At 31.9% G+C, this 25,786-nt stretch overlaps 1 protein-coding gene across 4 annotated transcripts in view; it reads left to right on the top strand.

The window, feature by feature from the left end:
• LOC118194475 (adhesion molecule nephrin-like) overlaps positions 1-24,307 on the top strand; it is a 767,857-nt gene extending 743,550 nt beyond the window's left edge. For all 4 annotated transcript variants that reach the window (XM_085813674.1, XM_085813673.1, XM_085813672.1 and 1 more), the window contains 6 exons: positions 3,660-3,687; positions 3,828-3,919; positions 4,316-4,434; positions 7,045-7,263; positions 10,346-11,485; positions 21,433-24,307. In XM_085813674.1, the coding sequence (XP_085669800.1) occupies positions 3,660-3,687; positions 3,828-3,919; positions 4,316-4,434; positions 7,045-7,263; positions 10,346-10,393 (506 nt within the window). In that variant the 3' untranslated portion in view covers positions 10,394-11,485; positions 21,433-24,307. The remainder of the gene's footprint in view (positions 1-3,659; positions 3,688-3,827; positions 3,920-4,315; positions 4,435-7,044; positions 7,264-10,345; positions 11,486-21,432) is intronic.
• Positions 24,308-25,786: the final 1,479 nt, after the last annotated feature.

Here is a 25,786-nt window from a genome sequence, read left to right as displayed (position 1 = left end):
CATTTATTCATTGTTAAATGCCCCACATGCTCTTATACTATTTTTACTTTTTCGGCGTAGTTTTCTCTTGAAATTTATCACGCGTTGCATTGTTCGGAGAAATAAAACAATTTTAATAATAATTCTACTAACATTAGCTATCAAAATACGAAATTGGTAACAATATATAGGGAATTTACTTAGAGTTTCAAGAAATGTGCATTTAGGTTTCTCTGTGATAGTATAGGGTTTTCCTTACTTTGAATAACAAATTTATTTTAAGTTTTCCCTTTCTCAACTTCCCCTCACATTATCTCGCCAGGATGTAAATTTAAAGTTAAGTGAAGTGTTATTTAAACGTGTGATTATTTCAGTTTATTCAGAGCGTGTTTCGCTAACCAAGCGCACGTTTCGTTGTTGTTTCGCGGTCACGCTAGTAAGCCTCTTGGCCTTATCAGTTTAGTATTACGTCGGTTAGAATTTGTAAGTCCACCCCTTATGCATAATTTTGAAGTGCGTTCTTGCACTCGTTTATTTTCAGAATTTGATTTGTATTATAGTCTACGTTTAGTTACTGCCTGAAATGAACAGTGTTTTGTAACGCACAAAGTCCGTGCTTTTCTGCCAAATTAGTTTTATTTAATAAAGGGTTATTTTGAACCCAGAGATAGGTCTTACAATTGAAATACATTAATAATTGAAAACGTGAAATTCCATTTCGACGATTTCAGATTTTTGACTGTACCATCGTGTCCAACATAGTTAAATGTTTTTAATGTTAAAAAAGGAAGAATTTATTTGGCTAATATATGTGTGAAATTTCATGTTGTTAATTTTAATATGTTTTATTCTATATCTTCCTTTTCGTAATTTATATTTAGTTCTATCGTCAGAGTCGTCCGTTTTGTAGCCTCGAAAATATATCTCATGATTTTTGTTTTAATTGTCTAGGTGATTTTGCTTTAAAAGTTTGAAGTTATTGTCTTTATTATTTTATTGGCAATGGGTTTAGTGCCAAAATTGTAATTTTAAGAGTCGCAGGTGTGAAACCAGCTATGAATTTTCCTTCCCAGCATCTCGTCGTCAGTGCATCGAATTTCCTTTATTTCTGCAGAATATCGATTAGAGAATATAGAATATTGCTGTAGGCTCCAATTTTTGGAATAAGTAAGAAACACCGTTTTACCGCTTCGAAAATACCAAACCTGGTTTAGCAACATACAACTGCCCTATAAATTTCGTCTCCAGTCGATCTATTTATACGATGTGGTAGGAAACATCCTCTATATAAAGAAAAATGAGTGAGTTAAAGATACTGAGCACGCCAATAATACTTTAAGCATATCGGGGGGGGGGAAGTTAAACGCAATGTACGTTTATCATGCAATTCCATAGTACAAGGTCCTCCACAATTAAAGAAAGTTAGCATTTACTGCATATGAGCGAGCCTTTGAATTTCTTAATTACATTTCTCTTAATTGCATATCATGATTTTTAAAAATAAAGGTGCAAGCTTTAACGGTAAATAAAAATTTAAAAGCATTTTATGAGTTTCTCTCTACTTCAACCAAAATACGTGCATGAATTTGTGAATTAAGCTTCATTATAATAAACAGGTTACATTTAATAAAAATAAAGAAAATGTTTGATTTACATTTCTGAATGTGGTATGGAAAATTTTAACTTAAAGAAGAACTACTGAGCCTCAGTGTAATTTGTTAATGAATACTTTTAGATACATTTGTGTCGCTAACTTCGAGGAAAATATTTCCTGTAGACGTAGTTATTAATAAGATAACACTTTTTTTACATATTTATTGCAAATACACCAACAATGGATTAAAATGTAATATAAAAGAATTTAGCCTAAATTATTTTGAATGAATTATTTCCTTAATATGTAAATCAAATTTAAATGGTGCTGTTACTACTATTTATTCTAAAATTATATCACAAATTTTCTTTCGACGTCTACAGTAGCATATGCAATATTCATTATCTATTTCTTAATTATTAAATAACAGAATTTTTCGAGCTAGTATAGTTAAACGTTAAATATGTGTTTCCGTTTTGTATTGTAGTTTGCAATGTAAAGCAGTAAATAATTTATTTGCGGAGTATTCCTCTTTTTAATTAAAGTAATTCTCCTTTTAAGGAGTTCAAATACAGGGTAATGAATGATACTAGCATTTGCAATTGCATTTTTAATGTGATGTGAATTTCTAATTGTATTCGATCATTTATAATGATTTTATTACGGTTTCTAATTTAATTTAAACGTAAAAATTTCATATTTGTATTTCTAAATTTTGTATTTTATTTTCATTATCGTTCATTTCACCGGCTAAACATATAAATGGAATCAGATGTAATAATTAAAAGAGGAAAATTATTTTATTTATGAAACGAGTAGAAATGAATTATCGTCAGGCATCGCTCGCATTCTCAGCTCTCCTTTTCTTATAATTTGCTTGTATATAAAATATATTATATATATTATATTTCCTATTATTTGCTTCTATATAAAATATATTATATATATTATAGTTCTTATAATTTGCTTGGTATATAAAATATGTTATATAGATTATATTTGTTATAATTTGCTTGTATATAAAATATATTATATAGATTATATTTCTTATAATTTGCTTGTATATAAAATATATTATATATATTATATTTCTTATAATTTGCTTGTATATATTTAAATATAAAAAGCAGGAAATTCCAGTATTTTATTCAGCGAGGATGTGAACTATTACAGAATTCATATCACAAATGAGCAAAAATATAATACGATATTTTTAAGAGATTTATTATTGGAATCGTGTATCTCTCTGATAGAGGAAAATAGTTTATATACAAGTATAATGATAGACTATATATGTTTTAGAATTTGAATGTTTCTGAGCACAAATTAGATAAAAAATAACTTGTAATATGAATATTAAGAATACAAAACAAATTAGGGAAGAAGAATATGCCTTTAATAATTTTTAAAAATTAAAATTATATAGCCTACGTCAAAACTTACATACACACTTTACCGAAAGAAACTTTTATACCTGTACAGTCATTTAGAGCAAGGTACCTGTACAAACCTGTACAATTACTTACTGTTTTCAGTTCCTAATTTTTAAAATCAGTATAAAGTTTTTCGAGGAAGTTTAAATGCATCGTTTAGCTAAAACTGAGACAATAAATGATGCTGGACATTATATATAATTAACTATTTATTTCCTCGGCAGATGGTGCTACGTTCGTTTTCGCTTTGCTTTGCCCATTGATTTCCATATAAAATTATTGTCGCTCCTCCCAAATTAGCCATTACATTTTCTTCTGAAGTAGAGAGAAGTATATTTGATCATTCACGGAATCTATTATAGAGATTTGTTGAAAATCTCTTCCAATGTTAGGATCCATTTTATGTCATTTCAAATTTAACTTTGACTACTTCTTTTCTAAATAAATATATAAATTATTATAGTTCATATACCATTGTTAAAACATGAACCATTATAAATGTATGAAATAATGCGATTTATGAATGTTCATAAATTGAATTTTTTGCGCAAAGTAGAATTCCATGTGCATGATAAATTACTTATTTCATAATTTATATGTCATAAGAGTAAAATTTTTTGCAATTACATAAAGTTGTGTTTTTTTTTCTTTAGGTCCTCCGGTACAGGATAACGTCATCAAGTAAGGATTGTTTCCTTAATTTTGAATACATATTTAAAAGAATTTAAAAAATTAAATATATCGGCTAGAATCATGTTTTATAAAGAATTTTTCTTTAAAATATTAAAGTAAGTTTTATTCAATTGTTTTTAAATCAACAGATGCGAAATGCCCTTAAAGAAAGACACAGATGACATACCAGACTCAACAGTGGAAAGCCCTGACGTCATTCCAAATACTAATGAATCTCAAGGTATGGCGTACTTTCATTTGGTGAAGATAGCAAAACGATTAATTTGCATGAAAACTCTAAACTGTACAGACGTGAATTTGAATATCCCCAGAAATTAGCTCTTTTCGGAAATTTTCGTCGCCATTCAAATTCTACAATCCCTTAATTATTATTGATGGCTCGGTGAAGTTTAGATTGCGGAAGGTGATACCAAGCATGTTCCAAGATGATATGTTAAAACATTTTATAGAAGTACATTTTAATGTCTTGGTGCTTTAATATATCTTCGGCAATTAAACTCTAATAAATGCAGGATATTTAAATGCATTGCAGTTTTGGTAAATATTTTGTAGTTTAAGTTAAAATTAAATACAGTTATACATCTGAGGTCCTTATGCCTTTTACTTTCCGTTTTAGTTTATCTTGCTGACACTGGAGAAATAACAGCGAAAGATGAGACAACATACGAATTCTTCAAGTCCAAAGATTATCCATATGATTATATAACAGCAGTTAGATCTCAAAAGTCTGCTCCGGTAAGTTGATACCATCAATATATAAGCAAGCACTGTGTATGTATGTTGCTTAGTTAATTTAATGATTTCCTAAAATGTGACTTGTTTTGTTTTGCTATTACTAACTATACGTTATCTTATTTTATTCTGGGTTTATCAATATCAGATTTTGATAGTCTTAGAAAATTCCAAACACTGTTAAGAAAGAAAATATTTGAATAAATTATTGCAAAAATTCTGAGTTTTTCCCCTTTTAATAACAGTAGTCCAAAGTAAAATATGATAATAATAATACTGTTATCATATTTTACTTTGGATTTTATCAATATTTTTAAAATCTAAACGATAGCTCAAAACAAATTATTTTAATTAAAATTAATTATTGTCTAAAATATGATTGTTTTACATTGTTATTGCAATAGTATGCTATTTTATTTTACTTTGTACTTTTTCAGTATGAAAGCTTGATATTCTGAGTCAGTGAAAGTCATACACATCTAAAAAGAAAGCATACTTACGTCACATTTTTAATTACATTATTAAGCATATTTACGTCACATTTATTAAGAAAATTTACTTCACATTACAAAATAAGTAATTACAATAGTAAATATTAATTATATTCAAGAGCAAATTCACTTGTTTGCATCGACGTAAAAGAACATAATGAATCACTTTTGCCCAATATCTTTAATGAACGCTGAACTTCTTACGGAAATAAAATATTTAAAACACGTGCTTGAAATTGTATGAATCAGAGGTCAGAAGGCTTCTAGATGTTTACTTGAATCCAATGCAAATCCTAAATGATGTTCCTATCCCTCGTATATTTCATATAAGAAAAACCATAAGAAGAAAGAAATGTATTTATTAACAAAGAGTTTTAATTAAAGCAAAATTTATAATCTGCGCTTTCTGAAAATAAAAACAAAATATATTTTAAATTACACAATCCATTTCTTTTTAAGAAATTTCTATTAATTTGACATTCAGATAATTTATCAAATAGAATATTACCAGTCTTTTCTTCTATATTTATACCTATATTATGGTACATGTATTATCTATATTATGGTACCCTGTTTTAAGGAGATTTCGAATGTTCCAACTCTTTATGTCTAAATGTTTACTTAAGCTCTGTGAAAAATTCAAGGAAATGTTATATTTTAATCATTGTAAATTATATTCACGGAAATTCCGTAAACTTTCACTTGTAAGCCAACACATTCTGTTAAGCCGATGTATAAGGTATGACAATAATGTTCAGTTAATGATGCCTTAGGGAGAGTTGTTTCAAACTGACGGACCCCCGAAGCAAATTGATGCAGCATGTGAATTTGCTTATTTTCATTATGTATGCGTTGCAAAGATTTCAAGATTTTTGGTAGTTGAAGGACGAGTTTATGTTATTTTCATTAACATTAAAAACGGATAAAAATAACGTATCATAAATTTTATAAATACCGCTATTTAATTTAAAATATGATATGAATCTTATTCAGATATTCGAAGATGCAAATTTTAATAACTTTTATTTGAATTTTCTGAAAAATAAAGAAGCTCGGTTATGAACTTTCACACTGAGAATAATCGCTTTCTTTGGGAATATGGTATGCGAATAGTTTTTCTTACGGTTGAAAATTAATAAGAATACTGCTCAAACGAAAAATATCTACAAGCCGTGATGAAGATAATTTCCAGTAATTTCTCTCCAAGGCTACAAACTTTATCTGAACTGAAACGCCATCAAGTGTCAAGCTGTTATAAGAAATAAAAATAATAATATGTAATAAATTATTATTAATAATCATATATAATAAATTATTTAAGTACAGACATTTGTATTTTTATTTATACTTCGAAGAAACATTTAATAAAAAAAGAGAAAGAGACTAAGTTGTCATTATTTATTCTCAAGTTTGCCCCAACCAGGCACATTTTATAATTTGCTTTTTTTATTTAAATTAAATTAAATTAGATAATAATAAATTAAGCGTGTTAAAATTGTTTGAAATAAACGTCAATCTGAAAATTTACTATTTAGCTGCCAATATTTTGTGACCAACCTAACTGGCTTGGAGGTAACAAATTTTAGATTTTAGATTTATGTAGGTTTTTGATAAGATTTAGTAGCTGAAATTTAAAATTTATTAAAAATATTTTTATTGTCTCGGTAACAGTTTTCATATAGTTAAAAAAACTCTTTGCCCGTCAGCTGTTTGCAGATCGTGCCTTCAACCACGTATGCAATTTGAGACCATTACCATAGAATACGCAAGCGTGGTAGTGGATGAAATGAATTGAGAAAAAGTGTGTTGGGTCTAAAGGTGGGATAGTAATAAGTACTTCGGATCTCTGTTAGCGATAATCTAATAGGAACAGGTATAACAATGGCTGTAAAATTGAAAAACTGACAGATTTAATGTTTTGTTTCAAGCTTGAATAAACTTGTGAAAGTAAATCATAACATCGTTAAACAACCAGATAACCGGCTATTCTTTCATCTTAAAAGCCATCCGGCTTCTTTTGTTCCACTTCATTATATATGTACCCCGTGAAGATTAGGCTAGAGTTCATTTGTATTATCTTCTAACGAGAAATAATTTTTAATTACTATTTATTGTCTTTCAGAGAGAGGAAGAGATCACGTATGCTGAGTTAGCGCACAAGGAACAGCAGTGTCCAGCCGTCAATCGCATGCACCCACCCACAGAATACGCAGAGCTTGATTTCCAGAGGAGGATAGGGCCTTACCAGTGGCCTCCGTCGACCAGGCAAGAGACTGTAACGCGTACGTCTTTGGAGGCTGGAGAGTTTCCCCTAACTGGAAGCTCATCACACAAGAGCAAAGTGAGGTTTTGCTCATTATCTGTAACTAAATTTAGGCAAGCGTATCCTACATTATATCGAAATTTGCGCACAGCCATTTTAAGCTCCGTATAGCAGTTCCCGTACTGCAGTTCGTTTCCTATTCTTATGCAGTCAATGGTTACAGCCGAAAATACCGTTCACGAAAACGTCACAGAGAAAACAACGCAAGGCATGCTGTGGTACAAAACATCGGGGGGGGGAGGGGGAAGTTAGCAAAGAAAAGTCATCATGGTACAAAATATCGTCGTCGAAAATAAAGCGGCTCAAAAACTTCGCAGTTTAAAAATAACGCAGTCGAAAATATTGCGGTAAAAATAAAGTACCTATAATCATCGCTTGACGATAACATCGCACACATGCGTTTTCCAAATCCCACGCTGACATATTATATAGCTGACTTTCGTCATAGCTAACAAATCGACATCCAAAAAATTGATTGCATGCTATACATGAAAATTCTAATGGCACTAAGAATAAGCGGAAACAAAACAAAATATTATTTTCTTTAAAACAATATCAGATTAATAAATGTGAAAGAAAATAATTTGATAATTAACTAAGCAATTTTTATAGAGGTAACTTCATGCTGTTATTTATCTTCCGTTCTCTAAGCATTTATAGTTATCTCTAAGTATTTCTCATAAAACATTGTCAGTAAAACTATAGAAATAGTTAATTTATTAATGACCTTTGTTAATTAACTATTTAAATTTAAAATTCTCTTAAATTCTATAAGTTGCATTAAATTTCTACTCATTTTCAGTTTTTAAATGCATAAGTTTCCTTCACATTTTTCAGCATCAATTTATTAACTTATTTAAAAATATGAAATAACGAAGAAAAAGTGCCCCTTCTTCCTTCTGCTCCAAAATCATTATGCGAACATGCATTTATAGCTTTTAAAACCTAAAAAAAAAATCTGAAATGTTTCAGATTTTAAATTACGTCCAAAGGGGCGTTTTTTAACATTTTGTGTGTTACCTTTCTTTATTAAATATCATGTTCCTCGCACTTAAACCATAAGATCCAGTGCAACAGCAATATCGCAAAATAGTTTTAAAACGAGCATATCTTTAGAATTTCCGATACAGAGACTCACGCGCTGGAGATAAAAATGTTTTTTCTGCACAACGTTGCCATTGCTCGCTTTGAAATCCTTGAGTTTGTTAATCAAAAATTCGTCAAAGTTTTAAAAAATAGGAAATCGATCATAAAACAAATTTCAAATTTCAAATTTGGTCTTCCACATGCTCATATTCGTTGGAGGATTACGTTATTCAAAATTCGATGACTCTATGTACCGTTGTTTTATCACAATACGAGAAATATACATACATTTATGCAGATTTTTCATTATTTAATTTCTTCAAATATACTGCAGGACTCTAACATTTTGTGGCAACAGTTTGAAAAGTGAACCGACATTTATAAGTCCGACGCAAAATGCCAAAACGAAATTAATTGTCCTTCGGGATTCAAATCTTTTTGGACTAAAAAAAATCTGAAATGTTTCAGATTTTAAATTACGTCCAAAGGGGCGTTTTTTTAACGTTTTGAGTGTTACCTTTATTTATTAAATATCATGTTCTTTGCACTTAAACCATAAAATTCAGTTCAAGAGCAATATCGAAAATAATGTTAAATTAAGCATATCTTTAGAATTTCCGATATACACAGTCTCGCGAGCTGGAGATAAAAGTATTTTTTTTTCTATATAACGTTGCCATTTCTCGCTTTTAAAGCATTGAGTTTATAAATCAAAAATTCGTTAAAGTTTTACAAAATATAAAATCTATAATAAAACAAATTCCAAATTTCGGATTTCAGATGCCCATATTCGCAGTAGGATTTCGTCATTCAAAATTCGATGGCTCTATGTACCATTGTTTTATCACAATGCGAGAAATAGACAATCATTTATGCAGATTTTTAATTATTTAATTTCTTCAAATATAATGCAGGACTCTAACATTTTGTGGCAACAATTTGAAAAGTGAACCGACGTTTATGAGTCCGACGCAAAATCGCAAAACGAAAACAATAGTCCTTCAGGGACAAAGCCCCTTTGGACTAAAAAAAAAAAAAAACATGTAAGCCATGTTATCGTTATGCGATGCTCTGTAGGTACTTTATTTTTTGCCACGATATTTTCAACGACGATATTTCTAAACCGCGAAGTTTTTGAACAGCTTTATTTTCGAAGGCGATATTTTGTACCACGATGTTTTAGATCTGTGATGTTTTCGCTTTGCTTTCTTTTCTCCCACTATGTTTTGTACCACGACGTTTTCGCCTTGCGTTATTTTCTCCGCGACGTTTCCGTCCGCAGCGTTTTTGCCGCGATGTTTTCGGCGGACACCGCAGTTAATACTTTATTGATTTATCTAATGTCTAGGACGATTGATTCAAAACATTCACGGTTACCTCAAATTCGTGCCTAATCCAATGGCAAAGGAAAAAACATAAGAAAAAGGGATAACTTATGTTATAAATTATAGGAAGTATAGCTAACAATTTACTTATATTTACAAGCGGTTCCATCTGAAGAATAAGTTCGTTTGTTTTCGTAAATGAATTCAGTGTCCAAAATTGAAGAATAAACGTCATTAGAAATGAAGAAACTAAGCTAAAAATGGCATTAAAGAATATTTATGGGAGAATTTCGACAATATTATTGAATTTAAATTCGCGTAAAATAATCGGATAGAATTTTTGTTATTTCACAGAGTTTAGTTAAATATTTATTGCATTTATTTCATTACTTAATGATTCCCTGCTGATTTTAAAATATTTACATAGTTCGTATACACATTTAAAGCTGTGATACCTTTATTTATTTATTTATTCAGGCATCTATTTATTTGCAAGGCTTTACCATCCTTTGTGTTCTTGATTTTAAATTTATTATTATTTTAATTTTTTTGATTTTACTTAATAAATAATAGCAAATTTATGAAAAACGTTTAAATAGTGTAAAATTATCCTTTGTTTTCGAAACTTTTTAGTATATTTATTATTTTTGTCGTATAATAATTTGTAACTCATATTTGTTTCTTTACAGGAGAGCTTACACATTCCTGAAACAACAACCGAAACGACGCCTTTGTGAGATTAAATTAACTTAATAGAGGTGATGGAAACTGTATACTCAAAACCACATTCTGCCAAAGTTGTAACATTTGAAAGGTGGACATACATGTGAAACGTTGAATATTTTACAAAAAGGAGAAAGACATGCGTCGAAATGCTCACCTTATCTTCAGAGATCCCGTCCTATGAAGATGATTATGTGACTGAGAAGTACTAATGACCAATAATGGATCATGGAACCATGTTTTGCTCACTAATACCACCGGCATGTACTTTACTTCAAGCTTAAAGTGAAGACGAATATTTTACAGGCTCAGGAATGTAACTTGAAGTACTTATTCTGCCATGGGCACCCTAGACGTGATAAATGTTTATGATTGTTTACTTTATGCGTGACGTCATGCTAAGAAGAAAGTTCATTACAGTTTACACAATTTAGTATACAAGATCCTTTAATGACTTATTCGAAAAAACAATGATACATACTGGCTTTTGAACAAAATACCTACGTGATTTCAGTGAACTGACTAGCATTCACAAATGTTTAACATAATCACAATTCATTTTAGTACAAGGATACATTAAGTGCATTTAAATCAGATTTCAGAAAGAAATTTTTCTCTGAAGGAATGTTTTAAAAAAGTACGCTCTGCAATTTTAATTCATTGAATGATTCGTAAAAGGCTTTGACACTGCAATTTTGCTAGTTCGTTGTTTTCAGTGAGATTGCTCTAAATTACGACTGTATAAAAATAAAATGGTTACAATAATGCTCAAGGTAAAAAAAAAAAAAAAAAAAAACTATTCAGAGGATTATCACACTATGTATATAATAATCATTTAGTGTTCATTCAGTTCAATCAATTTTTAAGATTTTGTACAACATGCATTTGTCATTTCCATCAATTGTTATAAAGAATATTTTATTCATTTTCTTTTCATTCATAATTTATATTTCTGAATACCGAAAGTAAAGGAAAATTCTAGAGCATATAAGCGTTATCAAAATCATATTGCATAACCCATCAAATATAAAATTATGCTACTGATGTTGGAGACAAGTTTTGACAGCATATACAATACACCGAGCTAAAGATTCCGTTTGTGATATGTAAGTATATGTTTGTAAGTTTTATAGCATATTTTTAATGCAAATCTAGCATTTTTCTGAAATATTTATGATAATTATCTTCAGGTATGACGATGAAACTAAACTAGCCCTTAACAAAATAAAAAAAAAAAACAAGTTGAAACTGTTTCCAAACGGCCGCTGGTGTTCAATGCGTAGACTTACTGTTGCTTTCATGACTGCGGATTTTTTTCTCGAAAAAGCATTTGTTACGAAATGTAAATAATATTTATTCATGTTTGAATGCATTTCTACTCGTGTCTGTTTCATGCAATATTGGACAATGTTACGAGAAATAACAAACATAATTCAATAACTGTTCAGTAATATTTCGTGTGTGTAAGATCTATAAAGGATTCTTGGGGACTTTGTAGCATATCATGTGAGTGTGGTTTGAGATAAAATTCTTCAAAAATCTTCTTCCATCGGTGAAATGAATTTTCTTGAAGAGTTCCATGTCCACAAAGATTAAGTAATAATCAAAGTCCAATCCATTCTTTCCTAGCGCTTTTAATGTTCTATTTATTTATTTTAAAAATTCAATACTATTATTACCGACAGATGTAGCTACCTTCTAGTTCGCTTTACTACCGTAGGGTATAAATATAACTGATGTGCCTACTGGTTTCCATACTAAGAGGACCTACTTAAGCGTAAAATTCAATTCCACCCTCACCTGGAATTCTCATTTTACTACAGCCATTAACTGGTGAGTCCAGTAATTTGAATAACATCCTTATTCCAACATCAATGCTTGACCTCGCTAGGAAAAGGTGCATCTACACCTCCATTCTTCGCTCAATATTAATCTATGCATACCCTGCCTGGTGCACGGCTTCAAAATCTGAGTATTTAAAGCTTCAAACTTTTCAAAATAATTTAATAGCGGCAGCTGTATGGTTCAAACGCAAAGCAGAAGTTCATAAATATCTTAAACTCGAAGGCATCAAAACTTACATCCCGGAAGGATAAATAACGACTTCTATACCAATATCACTACCAACGATATAGTTAATTACGCGGATAATTTCAGATATGGACTCCTAGAAGAGAACTTCTGCCTTATGCTACACACCTTTTTACTTACGATATTTAATGTATTTTTGCCTAAAGTTTTACATTCACAATTTCATTTCATATTATCACCTCCTGACACACACTCCTTTTCCCAGCAACATTCACGGCAGTCAGCACTTGGGAGGGTGACCACCAAGTGACTAGCGCAAGCCACTCATTTAACTTTGACACTTATTTCATATATGTATTACGTAGAGCTTCGCTTCTCCTGCACTGTCTTTCACATGTCAAGGCCAGCCATTTTTTTTCTTTGCACTTCACTCGTAAGTGGTACTACACTGACTACCAATAAGTATTTGGACACCTAATGCAAATGACGATATCTGCGGTTCTAAGGTACATCACGGAATCCGCTGGTAAATATCGTGTAGGAAACAGCATCGGCTTTAGTCGCATGCAAGATGCTTCGCAGTTCGGAGCTCTCTGATTTCGAGAAAGGTATAATTATCGGGTATCACAAATGTGGCCGATCCTTAAGGGACATATCTAGCGATCTGAAGTACCCAAAATCGACAATGGCCTATGTTATTAAGAAGTAGAAGGTGAACGGTGATTGTCGGAATGTGCTCCGAGTCGGCAGACCAACGAAACTGGGAGATAGAGACCAACGAGTGCTGTCCAGAGAAATTCGGAAGAACCGCACCCAACCGAAGGCCCTCATCCGCGAGAAGTTTCAACAGGTATCCAGGAGTATTGTTTCAATGAATATCATCCGTAAGGAAGCACATCTGCTTGATACGGATATAAGCACATTTGCTTGGTACCACTTTTCATGGTCGTGCTGCTGCCCATAAGCTTTTGATCACAAAGTCCAGTCGCGCTGCTCGGTTAATGTGGTACAAAGCACATCGAAATTGGACCGTAGATCAGTGGAAACGGATTCTTTGGAATGACGAATGAAGGTTCACCCTTTACCGTTCGGATGGCAGGATCTAGCTCTGCCGTCTACCTGGAGAACATCTCCTGCCAGAATGCATTGTGCCAACAGTCAAGTTCGGCGGAGCAGAGCGATGCAGAAACCTTAAGTGGAATTACGGTCTGGGGGTGTTTCTCCTGGTATGGGCTGGGACCCTTGGTCCCCATTCATGGTAAGCTCAACTCCGATGCCTACTGCACTATTTTGGATGACAATGTGCTTCCTACGTTGCGGCAGTTTTACGGGTTGGACCCCTGTTACTTTCAGGACGACAATGCGAGTTGTCATGTTTCGACGTTAACCAAGGCTTGGTATGGTGCCAATGGAGTTCATCGAATGGACTGGCCTGCCCAGAGTCCAGACCTGAACCCCATCGAGAACCTCTGGGACGAGTTGCATCGCCGAATTCAGGGGTGCACTACCCGTGCAAAATCGGTGAAGGAACTTCTATGTCTTCTCCAAGCCGAGTGGAAGAAAATACCACTAGCTGCCATACAAAGACTTGTGGAAAGTATGCCCCGGACGGTCCACGCTGTAATTACCTCTCGTGGAGGCTCTACCAACTATTGATTTTGAATAAAGTTAGTTTTTCTTTTCTAACACAGGTGTCGAAATACTTATTGGTAGTCAGTGTATTTGTGGTTTCACTTGCGTTGTTTCTCTTAACTAGGGTATTTGAGGTGGTGGTAAGAGCGAGATAATATTCGCGCTAACAACCAGCATAACAGAAAGTATCAATGTATCAAAGCTGGTTTTCACTCTTGCAGATTTCTTTGCTCCTAATGAAGAGGGACCTGTACCTGTTTGCCTTCGAAATCGATTGAGTTATTGACTAAATCTACTGAAAACGAGGCTCTTGTTTTTTGCTAATTTTATGCTTCACTTTGGCTTGTTTTACTTCTGTTTTGATCTATAAATGAGTTGTCATGTATACTTGTATAATTCAAAGGTACAAAGATCAGATTAAAGTTTTGCGTTAGGAAATTGAATGCTTTTGATGTCTTTTCTCGTCTACGTAGCTGCTCGCTGTCTTTTTCCGTTTCAATAAAATTTTTCGTTGACCCATTTCAAAATTTTATTAATTTCAACAAAAAATTTTACAAACTGTACAGCTATTCACGACCGCATCCAACAAGCAATTGAGCCAAGGACGTTCACCAGATGTGGATGCTTCCGAGTGGGGACGCACGGCCACGCACTAAGCGTGTGCACAGCAGATAACGTCATCAAAATTCTCGTGATTTTTCCAAATTTGTCACTTAGCTGTAGTTGAGTTGTAATTTCGAATTCTAAAATTCTTTTTTTATTGTATAGTGTACATTTCCATCTATCAAACGACACATAAAAAAAATCCAGAGTTTTTGCCTAACATTGCTGGACTTATTAGTGCAAACTGAGCCCATCACATCTACAATTTTTTGATATTTAAAAAACGTTAATAATGTGATTGAAAACAGCTTCTTTTACTGTCAATTCCAGTTGCTCACAAAATAAAATTATTTCATTTATTTTTCCTTAACGCATCGCGCAAATACCAACCAACAACCTGATGGATGGCATCAGCATTAGTTCATGCCAGCTATTAAGTATTCAAGTTTAGAAAACTCGAACTTATATCCTCTAATACTGGCGTTAAAATATCACAATAAGATGCTAATTGAGCGATGCAGAAACCTTAGAATTTGCAAACCTAAAGTCTGGTTCCATGCAGAGAGTAAGGCGACGTATTTTTCCGTCTTAGACTTTTTTGTGCAGCGACTGTGAACCAAGAAGAAGGTTTTAAATAAACCTTTTTTAGTGTAACTTCAAAAACCAACTGTACACCTGACTCGTTCATCACAAAAACAGTCACCACTGCTTGCGGAATCTCACAGATTACATCTATGAGAGTATAACTTGCACATAGCAAGGTCCTACGCGTCTCTGACGTTTCGCCGTCGCCATTTCACCCCGGCCATTTCGCCGTCAAGACATATTTTCTTTACATGACTGTATTATAGCTTGCCGTATTATACTCGTATTAATTTTATTTCGTTTAACAATTCTGTTTACAATTTGTATACTTAATAAAAGTTGCTTGTAATATAGTGTTTACAAGTATCAGATATAAAGAAATTACACATAGTTAATATGGAAAATTATGTCAGTATCAAAGAGAACTGAGGCTAAACGTCTGATGTAACAGAAGTTACATTATCGATTTTAAAATTATGGGGTTACAACATTTACATAATTCGTCAAAATTTCTTGAAATTTTGATCGCCTAACTCAGCGAAATCACTCATACAAGCAGGAAATTCACATTTTTATGAAATCTGAATGGGAAACGGAATTACTTTCTAATCTTGTCAGCACATTACTCTCTTAAATTTAATATGTCCTGTGTAACGATATAATTGTATAAAATTGTGCCCAAAAACGTTTTATATATTATCTTACATAGAATGTTTATTACATTAAATTAAATTATTAAACTAAACAGAATTAATAAACTAAATCAACTTAATATAATACGACAAGATATAATACAGTCGTATAAAGAAACATATGTCTTGACGGCGAAACATCCTGAGAGCGAAACGGTCACGGCGTATAGTCCCGTTCTCAGGTCCTACAATAGGTTTTGTTTCAAGGCTCTAAACACACAAGTAAACACGGCCACTAAAAAGCCTTACCCTTGTAAATATTAGAGCTGAGCATAAACAGTGCAGCGAAGATCAGCGATCTCTGCCAAAGGCTATTTCTAAAGAGCTCTGCTTTTGTATACGTTAAGTAATTTGCATCTTGGTACAGGCAATGCGGCATGGGCACTGAGCTCATAACTTCAAAACCAAAATTCAAGCAAAATTTCCCTTCTAAATCTGAATCTTCTGACGGGGAATCTAAATCTTCTGACGGGGAATTTAAATCTTCTGATAATATTCTAATCTAAATCTTCTGATAAAGAATGAAGATAATTTTCGCTCGACTAGAGAACCTAGAAAAGAAGTAAAGCACAAAGAAAGCAAAATATGTTAATGTCGCAAACCGAATAAGGAAAAATATCTCAAACCACAAGATATATGAGCTGCTTCCAAGAATTCGTGTCGTCACATGTCAGCCATATAGCACAGAATTGCAAAAACAACCAACAGAAACGTTTGAAGAGAATCTTGACTTGCCTCACCTGTTTTCGTCATTAAAAGAGGAAAGTGGAAGGCATGGCGGACATAAGGCTTGCACTCGGACTGAAAAACAAAGTGTGATTTGCATTTTCTGTCTGTTTAACACAATTTAAAATTAGAGTGACACATCCCATGTTTCCTTTTCGGAAATATTTTAGTTATTTTTTTTAAATGTATATTTTTCCCTACTCTATCTACAGAATAACAATTCTTGAAAACTCGGATCGTTCTTCTGAGTGTTCGAAAACATTTTTCTAAATTGTTACAATTTTTGTTCCTAACGTCAACGTGACTTAAGCTAGTTTCTCATAGGTAGGTGGTACTTTCTATCGAATATTTAGGAACATGTATCACATCCCTGGAAAAGCTTTCTTACACCCTCAGAGATGTAGGTAGTCTATCTTTGAAACCACAAGTCTAGGGGGCAATTCACTTTACTACGTTTGATGTGTTTCTGAAGACAATGGCCACGTCTACAATGCCGGGATCTTGTTGTGTTTTATCAAGTTCATTAACATACGGATATTTTAGCACGCTTTTTAACCGCTTTCCCAAATGTTTCGAAAGTGTAGCCTTAGAATATAAAGTTCAAAACTCGGCCTCGTTGCTCATATCATGGACTTTGTTAAAAGTGTATTGTTGCTCTGTTATTGTGACTTATTTCACTTGCCTGACAATACCATCAGAACAAGCCCACGAAATTCATCGTGACAAGGAATGCAAGATTTCGCATGTCGTTGGCAAGAGCCTTGAGCACTATACATGTGACAGTACGGCTTTTCTCAGTTCTGCCCCCCAATTTTGAGGAAGAGCACCCCGAAGGGGACGGTTCCGAGACTCTCCCACATCCTCGTGCTCTACCCAAAAACTTTCGAGAAGACTTTCGGCTCGTCGCATATTTTTAGAGTGCCCTCATGCCGCACAGACACTGTACATTTACAAACATCCATGCCTTCTCCGGGATTCGAATCCGGGCCCTTCGGTACGGTGGTTAGCATCGCTAACCACTATCCCAGTTGGGTGGCTTTTGTTAAAAGTGTTCATATTAATACATTCAGCTTGCTCTTCAGATGCATAAAATGGCCCAAAACATTTATGTTTACACAAATATCCCATATATTTATTGTATTAGTTTTAGTTAAATTATTACTCAAAAGGGATTTATTGAAGCTGAATGGAAATTGGCGTTGAATAAAACAAATGCAGTTCTGCTAAATTATAAGATACAAATCACCATCTCCACTGTACACGTGTAACACAGGGTGATCGCTTACATCATTACACGGATTGCTGAGATCAATTTCATATCTACTCACATATACCTTTCAAATTACACTGCGTTATCTTTCATTCGGCCTGTTTGTATAAATTTAAGAAACTGTACATTTCTTTTGTAATAACCTTGTCTTTACATTTGTGTTTAAATGGGAATTTGTTTATGTAAGCATACTAAAAGTATTTAACAATGTGCCATTTCTCGCCATATTACGAAATACTTAATTCATGCTTAAATAAGCAAACTTATGTAAACTTGCTTTACTTACTGCATCTTTATGAACATTAAAATGTCGGTTACAATTCATAGCTCGTTTTAAATGTTTTCTATTCCCTTAAATAAACAGACAGATACATAGATATAGATATACAGGACTATATATATATGTACAGTGGTGGCCAAAATTGTGGACACTTTTGGAAATTTTTATGTTTTTGAACTTTGTGTGCTTATAGAAAATGTTACTTTTCGCAAAATGCAAACTTGTATATATCATTTTAAAGAGGATTTATTACTTAATCCAATACAAAACACAAAATTCAATTATTTGCAATACAAAAGTTATGTATACTTTAATATAAATAAAAAACACAGTTATGAAGTGGTTTGTAATGTCTAGCTTTCTTGGCCAATCTCTGTTCTTGTTCTGAGAACCAATCAAATGTTAGTAACTGCCAGTAGAAGCTGACATCATGTTTACACTTGAAACAATTCATTATTTTGCTTTGTTCTGTAGAAAGAGGACCTGTTTCTTATACACTGCAATTACAAGGAGGAATTTTTGTAAAAATTTTTAATATTTAGTCAAGAAGCAATGACATCAAATAAAAGAGTAGATTGGACACCTAGAAAGAGATGTAATATTATTGTGTTACGAGAAAGTGGTCTTTCCTATCCTGAAATTGCCAGACAGGTGGGTGGTTCAGTGACTACATCTGGAGTCCGAAAGTTTTGTTTACGATATCAGGAGACAAATTCAATAAAAAAACAAAGAAGGAAAAGGCCTAAAAAGGTACACCACTTCTATTGATGACAAAAGAATAAAAGAACTATGTCTCCAAGATAGAAAAATGTCATCAGCGGCCATCAGAAGTGATCTGAATGATGCTAGTGTTTTTGTTAGTTCAAGAACAATCAGGAGAAGATTAACTGATGTTGGACTGAGAGGTAGAACTCCACGAAAAAAGCCTTATCTTAATTTTCAGCAACAAAAAAAAAAGACTATAGTAGGCAAAGGAACACATTAATTGGACAGATGATCAGTGGTCATAAGTTATATGGAGCGATGAAACTAAGATATCGTTATTCGGTAGTGATGGGCGAAAATATCTAAGACGTAGAATAGGAGAAGAGCTACATCCTGACTGCATTCAAGCAACTGTGAAGAACCCAGTTAGTGTTATGATTTGGTCATGCATGTCAGCAGATGGTATTGGTCGCCTTCATGTCATCGATGGGATACTGAATGCCAGAAAATACATTGACACTATTCTAGAACCAAAACTTCTACATTCCATTACAGATCTCTTTCCCAATAATGCTTAGTTTATTTTTCAGCAGGATTCTACTCCTTGCCACACGGCCAAATTTTCGAAAGAGTGGTTTCGTACAAAGAGCATTAAATTGTTGTCATGGCCAGGAAACAGTCCTGACCTCGATCCTATCGAAAATTTGTGGCACCGTTTGAAAACTCTTGTCCGAATGAAGCGCATATCAAATAAAAGGGAATTAATTGAGGCTATAATTGTTTCCTGGCATCATATAATAAGGGAAGAAGAGCTTAAAACTCTTGCCAGCTCAATGAAACGTCGATGTAAAGCTGTAATCAGAAATAAAGGGTACCCTTCTAAGTACTGATAATTCACTGCAATTCACTGTCTAGTGTATATCGATAACTATTATCGTTTAACTTTTTTTGTATTGCAAGTAACTAAATTTTGTGTTTTGTATTGAAATAAGTAATAAATTCTCCTTAAAATGATATATACAAGTTTGCATTTTGTGAAACGTAACGTTTTCTATAAGCATACAAATTTCAAAAACATAAAAATTTCCAAAAGTGTCCACAATTTTGGCCACCACTGTATATATATATATATATATATATATATATATATATATATAAACGTTCGAAGAATTATAAATTTAAGTTAGAATTTTGGTTTACATATAGTTCATTTGACATATTTATTTTTAACGTTTTTATTTCAGCGGTTCCTTCTTTCCGCTCAAAAAGAGTAACTGCTTATAATAAATCTTTCTAAAGTGCATAATTTCAAAATTTATCGCTATCATATGATCCTCGCATAATGCGTGTGACGTAGGTTCTTACTTAGGCTTCAGCCGGTAATGATTTTTAATTTATGAGCCCAAACTACATGTTATGCAAAAAATAAAAGTGAGACAAAACTCAGTCATTCTGAAAGGACCTTTCGTTTTTATCACGTCGCATCCATTCTTTGTGTCTCTTTCTAGGTAGAATATTGTCACTGCTTTCCTTATCACAACATCTAAAAAAATATTTAATTCATTCAAGAATGAGCTGGTTTGGGCAACAATTCAGTGATTCATCAAAAATGTTTGTCTGCCAAAACAAAGCAATATGAAAGTTGTCATGACTGCAACTTCTTTATACATCTACATGTCTGAACATCTGAATTATTTCATGTATATATATGTATGCATACACATTTGTAGCTAAAGCTGTGATATTTAATATATATATTTATTCATAAAACAGTTCTGTGATTAATTATATATATAATTAGGTTTAATGCTAATATTTTACTTCTTGCATGAAACGTCAAGATATTAGCAGAAAATATTTGTGTTGAATGTTTAAAATAATTTCAAAAAACAAGCATTCAATATACCTTTCAGTTATCTTAGTAAATATTAAATTAAGTTTATTTTAAAAAGACTATATTATAATTTATTATTAAATTTAATTTTTAAGTTTTTTAAGATATATTTTATTATATTAAAAGTTAATTCTTTTATTATATTTTAAGTTAAAAGATTTAAATGAAGAAAAGAAGCTACAGCAGAGTTAAAAATAGAGAAGAGAAAATTAATTAAACAAAGAAAGAAATTAATAAATAATCTTTTGTTGCATTTCATTAAAAATAATTCTGTCTCTAATGCAACGCAGCCTTTTTTAATCTCTCGATTAATTAAGAAAATTTAAAGTATTAAAATAAGAAATAATTAGGAAATTCCATCTGTTTTATTTATAAATTTAAATTAATCCTCAGAAATAAATTTTTAAGCTTTCGTTTGCCTTGATAAATCGATACCCACGCTTTTTTACATAAATTACGTACTTTCTGATCGAGGTTTTCTGGAATTTAATTTATATTTTAAATATATTTTGTGGTAATTCTTACATTTCTTGTAATTTAATATTTATTTCTGAATTATAAAAATGAACAGTAAAATATTACTTCAAATTTGCATAAAGGCTATTCTATTTATACATTACATTTTCCTTTTGCAGGTTGGCTTCAGGAAAATGAATGGGTAAACGACAATTTTATCTGGAATATTTGTAAAGTTTTTAGATGCTTTAAGCTTTAAAGAGCCAAATATTATTGAATTTTATACTGAAATTTAAACACTTATGCTGTAGATGTCATTTCAAGTATCGAAACAAAAAAGATTACTGTAATTACCACGAATCGAACGTTAATGATTTCTCTCACGAAGCCTATGAAAATGAATAAGAATCCCACTGAAATGCGTATTTTTTATTTATGAAAAATAATCTCTAATCTACTAAATATTACAAATTTATGAGATTCAGCAATTCAGACTCTTATATTGTTTATGATCATATGTTAAGTCTTCTCACAAAAGTATTACAATACTTTCTGTGAATCTTATATTTCTTTTAGCTGTCCCATATCTCTTAATTATTTTGAATGTGATATTAGATAATCTAAATGTTAGCTAGAATCTTATTTTTATTTCCTCTATCTCTCTTTTTTCGATTTTTATTTTATTTATTTATTTATTTTTTTCGATTTTCAATTTTTCTCCCATATTATGATTGAAAAAAACTGAAATTTTTGAGAATGAATGAAATCAAATCAAACGAAATTTAATTGCGTAAATTTAAATCATGTATGACATTTATTTTAAATTCCTCCTACTAAATGATTAAAATAAATGTAAACTCAGCCAGTGATCTGAAATTTTCCCTGTTCTTAAAAAATATGCAATTTAAAATTCAGGCGAAATTTAGACACTTCTTACGTAATGTTTTGATAAAGCATTAAGTGTTCTTAACTTTAATGATTATGATGTTTCTGATATTTGGTTTGAATACCTTGTTTTTCTTATAGTATTCAACCTTAATTTACAAATTTACATATTTCAGGCATCAGAAAATTCTAAAATATTTATTTTACTTAACATGATTGATGAAGATTTAATTACTTCGCATTATCGATAAAGTTTACTTTGAATTAATGATTAATTTTAGTTTTCATTATCAATAGAGACACAACCTTAACGACATATTAGACTAAGATGATAACTTCAACCAATTTTCATTTGATATCGTACTGGCATGATGTATTTATAATTAATCGTTAATATTATAAAAAATAATGCTCTAGAGTAATATTTCTAATCAACGACTTTTAAGACTTTTTTTAGCCCAAAGGGGCTATTTGTCCAGAAGGGCTATAAATTTCATTTTGGCATTTTGCATTGGTTCACTATAAACGGCGTTTCACTTTTCAAATTTTTGCCACCAAATATTAGAGCCCTGCGTTATATTTAAATAAATTAATAATGAAGATTTGCATGAATGTATATACGTTTCTCGCACTGCGAAGAAACAGCGGTACATAGAGACATCAGATTTTGAATAACGTAGTCCTTCACTCGAATATTGGCATCTGGAAGCCCAAATTTGGAATCTCTTTTATTATCTATTTCATATTTTGTAAAACTTTAACGAATTTTTGATTAGCGATCTCAACTATTTCAAAGCGAGGAGTGGCAACGCTGTACAAAAACAAAAATACATTTTTATCCCCAGCGCGCTAGGGAGTGTATCGGAAATTCTAAAGATATGATCTTTTTAATTATTTTCTGATACTGCTGTTGAATTTGAATTTTATGGTTTAAGTGCGGAGAACATGATATAAGAAATTAAAATAACACATGAAACGTTAAGAAAACGCTCCTTTGGGCATAATATAAATTCTAACAACCTTTACCTTTTTCTTATACGTTTTTTAAATAATTATCTGAGAATTTACGAAACAAACTGAAATGCAGGATACATAAATGCCGTGAACTTCCGTAAGTATATATTTTGTGATTAGGACTGTAATGATTCTAGGACTGTAATGATGTAAGGGCGACAGGCTTCCTAGTAGTCTTCGTATTCAAACTTCAGCCATTGTGCTGTCCTCCAAGGTTTGCAAAGTTTTGTAGATTCTGATTTATCTATTTTTCTTGATGTAATCCTTCTTGCAATAATGTAATTTGTATCTGTTTTGTTGAATTAATGTTTACATGAGCCTAAGGTATTCACTAAACCGCTGGTGGTATAAATAGTAGAATAAACTACACTAATCAAAGAATGCAGAAATTCATTAAAATGACATTAATTTAGTAAAACAACAGATAAGACGAACAATTTTAGATGAATTAAAGTATTCATTAAATTTCAGTTCCTACACACGACTCATTAAATTCTTATTTGAAATTCGATCACTGAGCAGGAAATAAAGTTAGATGAAAAATCATCAAAACTGACAGTTGTCACAATTTTAAATCAAATGCATATTTTAATGTAAACGTTTCTTACTTTATTTTGTGCAGTGTAGTAACCAGTTCTATTTCTGCAAAATAATTTTGGTGTCTGTGTCATTTCTAATGTAACAATTTCATCATGTATGTAAATTAACAAAGTGTAGTGAAATATCTGTACTTTATTTTAATCGTTTACTCATCAATTTAACATTTCATGAAAGTACCATTGTCTCAATTTCAAGAGTGCTCAGATTTTTGTGTGTTTAAACTGTAGGTAAACATTCTATGGAAACGAAACTGTCTGCAAAGAGTACTGATTTTATTCATAATTCTTGACTAAGGAACTTTACGTACTAAAATAATAAACTGGTTTTATTATTAAAAAAATTGCTTTGCGTGTGCAACGAGTGCCTTCACTTTAGTTTTTCTCGGAGAGAGTAAATTCATGAGTACTCTAGAACAAATGGACAACAAAATTATGAAATAAATTCGTATACGTCCATGCGGAAAAGATACCAAGTGTAAAAATATGTAGAAACTTTTTCAACTGTAATGATTTTGTATGTATATATCTCTATATACATAAATGAATTTTAACAACTCCTGTGTCTGTTTTATTTCTAGAATTACTGTTTACTTACTGTTGTAATTATGTATTGGAAATAAACCAACATGAAGAGATAATTTAAATTAGTATGGCCATGGATATGTTGCATATGTGTGGCCATGGATACAGTAACCAAAAATAAAAGAATATTGAAACGGTCTGACCGGCAAGGTCCCATATATATATGGCCTATAATACTTTTGTAATGTCTGTAATAACGTACATATAAGTGCGTTCTAGAATATATGTCCAAGAAATTAAAGCAATTTATTAAAAGTACATAAATCCAGGTATAAAATACTCGGGGTATTTTCGCATTGGAAATCAAGAAATAGTACTTTAAGTCAGAAGAATTTGTGATTTGTTAGCGAAATCCTGATCAGAAGGTTAAGATTTGATGCTGGTGTGGCTTAATAACCTAAAATTTGATAAAAAAAAATAAATATTGACTTATCCCTGTATAGTACCAAAATAAAAAAACACATAGTAAACCTATGAAGACCGCACTTAATTCATAACATTAATTATTTTATTTAATTTTTGTATAAGTTTAGGTACATATTTAGTCACAAGAAACCTAGGTAAGACCAGTCATAGATATTCGCGAGTTCATCGGAGAAGAACAGGACAAGTGAAATCTTGAAACATCGCCTAAGTCACTAATTAAATTTTGACGCCAAGCTTGCAGAATACTATTATGACTTTGTAGGGAAAAAAAACCCCTGGATTCAATTCTGAATTTACGACTTCACCGCAATTCTAGCAGTCTATGGGACAAGAAAAACAATATCTTGATGAATAAACATTGAACTCGTTCACAGGTATGAAAATAAGCAACTGTATGAATAAGCACGAAGACTTTTTAATGAAATTTTGGAGCCGAATCGGCGTGGGACAAAACGTTACCATGTATTTCTTGCATCCTTCATTCACGCATGCAAGTGGAACACTAAAGAGGGAGAAAAAGAATTCAAAACCGGTATGTTTATAAAACTGTAGATTCATTAGATATAATTTATTCTAGGAATGTGAAAAATGTCCTCGCCGGGACTCGAACCTGGACTTCTCGAATACGTGCTGAGTATGCTACCGTTACACCACAAAGACATGCAGAGAGGAGGGAGAAAACATAGTCTTTTTAGCCAGCATGTGTTGTCACGGTCGAAACAGAAGTCAGTGAAAATGTGAGGGTAAATCCTGTGAACGTGTTTAATATTTGTTCATCAAAACTTACTCTGAATTACTGTTTTCAAAGTATTGTGTTTTTCAAATGTTCATGTAAAAGTCACAAAGATAACCAAAAAATATTCACCTGCTTTTCTGAATGAAAATGCGCAGTAGCTGCTTGCCAAAAAGTCATATCTTAAATAAAATGTCTACTACTACAATAAGAACACTTATTTTTTTCAACATTGTAAATTTCTCTGTATTGGTAGGGAAAATCTTTCTCCAGTTTTTTATGTATGCAGAATCT

Source organism: Stegodyphus dumicola, chromosome 3 (assembly GCF_044657685.1).
Source record: "Stegodyphus dumicola isolate Sdum_Otavi_A_Nest chromosome 3, ASM4465768v1".
In the NCBI taxonomy this organism is placed as follows: Eukaryota; Metazoa; Arthropoda; class Arachnida; order Araneae; family Eresidae; genus Stegodyphus; species Stegodyphus dumicola.
The sequence above is the reverse complement of the archived record's forward strand: the minus strand, read 5'-3'. Positions and strand labels throughout refer to the sequence as shown.